The 6068-nt window shown below is 36.8% G+C and overlaps 1 protein-coding gene across 1 annotated transcript; it reads right to left on the reverse strand.

The window, feature by feature from the left end:
• Window positions 1-271: 271 nt before the first annotated feature.
• On the reverse strand, window positions 272-4321 carry mterf1 (mitochondrial transcription termination factor 1). Its single transcript, XM_077230140.1, has 2 exons — window positions 4264-4321; window positions 272-2455 (listed from the first exon to the last, which is right to left on the reverse strand). The coding sequence occupies exon 2, from the start codon at window positions 2441-2443 to the stop codon at window positions 1334-1336; it is 1110 nt and encodes a 369-aa protein (XP_077086255.1). The 5' UTR covers window positions 2444-2455; window positions 4264-4321; the 3' UTR covers window positions 272-1333.
• Window positions 4322-6068: the final 1747 nt, after the last annotated feature.

A 6068-nucleotide genomic window follows, 5' to 3' on the forward strand; every position in this document is an offset into this window, starting at 1 on the left:
AGCACATACAATCTATCTATTTATCTATCTGTTTGTCTCTATAAAGCCACACTGGACTATATATATATATATATTGTGTGTTTGTTTGCCTATATATATATATATATATATATATATATATATATATATATATATATATATATAGTATATATATCAATTTGTGTTGCTGATAATCCAATTCGAAATGATTCTTTTTTATTAAATTAGAAAATCCTCAGTATTGATGAATATATGATCACACAGCAGTCATTAAACAAACAAAATCACAAGATTAGGAAAATATTAGAGCAGTTTTAATGTTCTTCATCAAACAATATCCATTCTTTTCCAGTGCATGGTTTTTGCTCATTAAGCACCTTTAATTTATGTTTCTATAATTATCATGTGAAAAAGCACAGATCAGTCAATACATCACTTCTCACAACTACTTTATCCAAACTTAAACATAGGAGGTATTAAAAAAATCATTACAAAATGAATGAAAATCATGAAAATTAATTTTATGAATCACTGTGGAATATTTTGTACTGTAATATTTTAACAGGAAAAACGCATTCTGTGTGAACGGCCCCTTAAAACGGGACTTTAATTTTGAAATAATAGAGCATAATCATGAAATCGTGTGTTTTTTTTAAATGTTAATCAGGTCAATACATTTTTTTTTACCAAACTAAACACAGGAGATATCACAAAAATTAAATTATATCATATTATGAATCACTTTGGCATATTATGTACTGATTTTAAGGGCCCAGAGAGGTCAACAAGATTCATATTATTAAGCACAAACCACTCACAAATAAAATCGAACAGAAGCGAACAGACATTTCTATGCATGTACAAAGTGTTTAATCCAAAGACACTGTCTTCATCAGACGAAACAGACTTGCAGCGTCCGGTCTTCACTCCTCCGGTGAGCACAGCCGCTCGAATATTTTGTACTGTAATAATTTTTACAAATAAAAAACATATTCTGTATAAATGGCCAATATGGTGGTCATATTGTGAAATGCAGGACTTTTATTTTGAAATAAAAAAGGTTGGTGAGCTCATGATAATCATGAATTAATTTGTGTGTTTATATGTTAATCAGGTCAATAATTTTTATTTTACCAAACTAAACACAGGAGATATAAAAAATAAAATGGCATCATATTATGAATCACTGTGGCATATTTTGTACTGATTTTAAGGGCCCAGAAAAGTTATCAGGTGTCATATTATTAAGCAAAATCCTCTCACAAATAAAGTTACGAGTAAACAAACATTTCTATGCTTGTACACAGACGAAACAGACACGCATCTACAGTGAATCCGAGTGAGCGCCCGCTCTTTATTCCTCCCGTGATCCCAGCCTCTCTAATTTGGCACTGAAGCGTTTCTTGCTCGTATCTAGCACCGCGATGCCGCTCTTCTGGAAGTCATAGCCGAGCCGGTTGAGCCGGACTAGCCGCTGCCGGATGCTGACGAGACTGAAGTCCAGGACCTTGGGCTTCAGCACCACCTGCTCCGCCTGGACCCCGGCCTCCAGCAGGCAGTCCAGCTTCTGGTTCAGGCACTCCGAGGACATGAACAGCACATGGGAGTAGTTCAGGATCATGGCCTTGAAGTGGTCGGCGCCACACCCCAGGGACGCCAGTTTCCGGCGCAGGCTCTCCGTGTTCCTCTTCAGGCTGTCGTGCGACAGGTCCAGGATCTGAGCGCCGTGGCTCTGGAACAATCCCAGCGCCTCCGGGTTGCTCAAGTTTAGGTCGCGCTTCAGGAAATCCACGTTTGCGCGGATCCGGTTGGTGCTTCGGATGAAGATGTAGAGGTTCCTGGAGATGATGGTTCTGGCGAAGATGCGCGGGTCATTCCCGCCTAGCCTCGCGCACACGTCCTGGAGGAGCTCCACCATGTTCCGGTTCAGCTCCACGCTGTTGGAGAAGGTCCGCGGCGCGGTGGTGAGCAACCGGTGCAAGTCTTTCCCCGTGATTCCCAGAGACATCAGGAACACGATGTTCTGCTCCAGGTTTTTATTGTCGCTGGAGCGGAAGAACGACTCGGGAGAGCGCGAGAGGATCTCGATTACCTCGCGGTCGCTCCGGAAGACGTTCCTCCACAGCGTCCAGCGCTCCTCCAGGTGCGCGCAGGTGCGCGTGATGGACCGCGGGAAGCGGGAGATGATGCTGGCGATGGTCTCCGGGTCGGCTCCTTTGCTCCTCAGGAACAGCGCGAGGCCTTGTTCGTTGGTGAGCTGCTTCCGGAGGACACCGGGCTGCCGGCGCCGGGCCGACTCCAGGTCCACTCCCATGCTGGACAGGGTCTCCACCAGAGATTCGTTCTCCGAGTTCTCCGGAGGAAGGGTGAGATCCGTGGGTTTGGAGCTGCAGAAGCGAGACGCCGCAGGAAGTGGAGAACATCTCCTGACGGACCACAGGAAGTAGAGGATCCTCTGTGCCATCACTCACCACACCTGTTGATTAGAGAAGAGATCACTTTACTATTGCAGTTAACTGGCACTTTTGTTCAATGTCAAGTAGAGCTGCACGATTAAGTGTTAAAAGATCTCGATCTTGATTCAAAGACACACACAATCCAATTTCTAAATGACGATTTGAATATGTCTGTTAAACCTTTGACAAGTACGGTCATTCAAGAGATTTGTTCAAAAATACAGATTCATCCAGTTATGAAACGAGTGAAGGATTTATGAGTGAGTCATTGAATCATTCATTCAGGAGATTTGTTTAAAAAACATTGATTCCTCCAGTTATGAAACAAGTCTTTAAGAGTGAGTCATTGAATCAATCACTTAAGAGATTCATTCAAAAACACTTATTCATCCAGCTATGAAACAAGTGAAGTCTTTATGAGTGAGTCATTGAATCATTCAAAAGATTTGTTTAAAAACACTGATTCATCCAGTTATGAAACAAGTGAAGGGTTTATGAGTGAGTCGTTGAATCATTCACTCAAGAGATTAAATTAAAAACGATGATTCATTCAGTAATGAAATGAGTGAAGGGTTTATGAGTGAGTCGTTGAATCATTCATTCAAGAGATTTGTTTAAACATTGATTCCACCAATTATGAAAAAGTCTTTATGTGTGAGTCGTTGAATCATTCACTTAAGAGATTAAATTAAAAACGCTGATTCATTCAGTAATGAAATGAGTGAAATCTGTATGAGTGCGACTCAAAAGAGAACAGGACAATATTACATAATTAATTTGTGTTTACTTCTAGCTAAATTTCACATACATAAGCAAAAATTCACTGTCTCTAAACCTCTTTTCTCTATTCAAAGATGCTCTGTTAATCCCAAAGCATTGAAAACTGTATCTCTATATTCATCCTGTTTCTTCTCTTAAAGGTAAATGCATTGCATTCTTGTTTTTTTGTTTTGTTTGTTACTCTGGGAACTTATTTGTGTCTGTGTATCTTGTTGTCATTTTTGTTTTGTTTTTCCATGTTTATCTGTATTGCTTTAATGCTTTTAATGTTTAATAATAAAAAAAACTAAAATAAAAAAATCTGTATGAGTGAGTCACTGAATCATTCATTCAAACCACTATAAAAAAAATAAAATTAATTAAATATTTTTCAATAGATTGCAGCAATTATCCTTTTTTTAGATCCTCTAGTAAATTGTATTTTAGTTTTAGTTTATTCAGAAAAATGTGAGAATCATGATCTCTATATCAAACCAAAAAAAAATCTCAATTACCCAGAATTTTAACCAATTTTAATAGTTATAAATAATAATAGTAAATTGTTTTCTTTCTGCAAAATACGGATTCTTATATTTTCTTTTAAATTTGGGGTAATATATATTGGCTCAACCCAGGACATGTTTTTTGTGATATTTACCCACATAGTAGAGACTTATCTAATAATTACATATATTTCAGATCGTTATAAATCAAAGACAGTGAAAGTACATGCATATATTAACAACAATAATCTTGATTTATACACATGTAAATGAAAGTGCTTTCACAGAGGTATATGCGGTATATTCATCAATGGAATGACTCGCTGAAGAAAACTCTAGAGCCACTGTAAAATGGAGAAAACATAATGAGATTAAATAAAATGATCCGCGGTGGAAAAAGTTGTTGATATTCATCTGTTAGATTAAATATTCTCAACACGGATCTTCCTATTTATACATAAAAGTTTCTGATTGTAACATCATGATTCATGATCACTGTTCCCTGTCGTGTCTTTATAACTGTAAGCTGTTATTGAGAAGTAAACATCACATTTATTATAACCTACTTCATCTCAGCACATGACGCCTCTCTGCCGTGTTTCCTCTCGCGGTGTGTGTGTGTGTGTGTGTGTGTCGCCTCCTGCTGGTCTGGAGTGACCGCGACTCCACTGATCACCACACGGGGGCGCAGGAACATCAGTGTTCAACTACATTCATCCGATATAAAGTCTACACATTCAAATAGCGTTTATTACTAATCTTATAACCTTCTATTATGCTTAACATATCATCAATAAACACCATTTTGGCGAGGATAAGAGACTTATTTCAAAAACTTCTTATGCTCATCAAGGCTGCATATTTGAAAATACAGTAAAACAGTAATAGTGTGAAAAATTATTACAATCTAAAATCATTTTTAAACTAACTAAACTATTTTCTATTTGAATATGTTTTAAAATGTGATTCTATCTATCTATCTATCTATCTATCTATCTATCTATCTATCTATCTATCTATCTATCTATCTATCTATATTCATATATTTATAGCCTACTTAGTACTGATGTTCTGACTTCAGTTAATTTACTGTCAATTGCTGCAGTTTCATTCGTTCATCATGGTCTCATATCGAGTGATTTCAACACAGTGATCCTCTTCTCCTCGTTCTGTGTTCATGAGGATGGCAGATGTCAGAACACTTGAGAAGGGTCGCACTCGAGCCTCACTCTCCGTCTGTGCTGATCAGCTCGTCTCATGCATCATTCATCCCTCATCCTTCATCAGACCCAGATCAGTTTCATCACTGAGACCAGCCTCAGACTCACACAAACTGAGCAACTACACACAACACACAACAGCATGCTTTACTTCTCCTCATCAAAACACCCGAGAGCTTTTAATTCAAGAAAACATAACTTAATTATTGGTCCTGTCATCTAGTTATGAATCCAGGCGTGATCTTGTGCTCAGACGTGCTTGTGAAATCATTCAGAAACTCTCATCAGATTAATGTTCCCTCTCAGCAACATCATCCATAATCAATAACATGTGGATTCATCAGCAGAAACAGCAGACACACACTCTCTCTGGATACAATTATTCATTCACATGTGACATATACAAATATGGAATATAAAAGTTATAATTGTCCATTAAAATAAATTAAATCATTTAAAATATTTCTAGTTATTAGTAAATTTTGAATTACTTAATGAATGTATATTCTTTCAGTTATTTATTATTTATTAATTTAATCTAATTCGTATTCTTGCGCAACTGTTGATTATACACTATAAGAAAAGTCTGAAAAAATACGGCATAATTTACTGTGTTAATATGAATATGATTACAGTATTAACGTTTCACAGGTATTTTAACCATAATTGAATTACACATTTCATTGTGTTGTGTTTCAGGGTTGAAGGAAATGTCCTTAAAAATAAAGAAAAAGTGTTTTCTGCCACGACAGTTTTCAACAGATTTTGAGGTACAGTGTATGATTTCCAAAAACTATCAGTCATGATAAGATCTCAACAGAATTCTATTCTATATTATTCTATTATACTCTACTCAATTCTATCCTATTCTATTCTACTCTAGTCTACTCTTCTATACTGTACTCTACTCAATTCTATACTCTACTCAATTCTATTCTACTCTATTCTGTTCTAGTCTGTTCTACTCTGCTCTACTGTACTCTATTCTATTATATTCTATTCTACTCTATTCTACTCTCTATTCTACTCTCCTCTTCTCTACTCTATTCTACTCTTCTCTATTCTACTCTGTTCTACTCTACTCTGCTCTACTATACTCTATTCTATTCTACTCAATTCTACTATATTCTATACTCCACTGTAGTCTACTC

This window comes from Siphateles boraxobius, unplaced genomic scaffold, assembly GCF_051911475.1.
Source record: "Siphateles boraxobius isolate OS27281-9 unplaced genomic scaffold, OSU_SipBor_1 14, whole genome shotgun sequence".
NCBI classification, from domain to species: domain Eukaryota; kingdom Metazoa; phylum Chordata; class Actinopteri; order Cypriniformes; family Leuciscidae; genus Siphateles; species Siphateles boraxobius.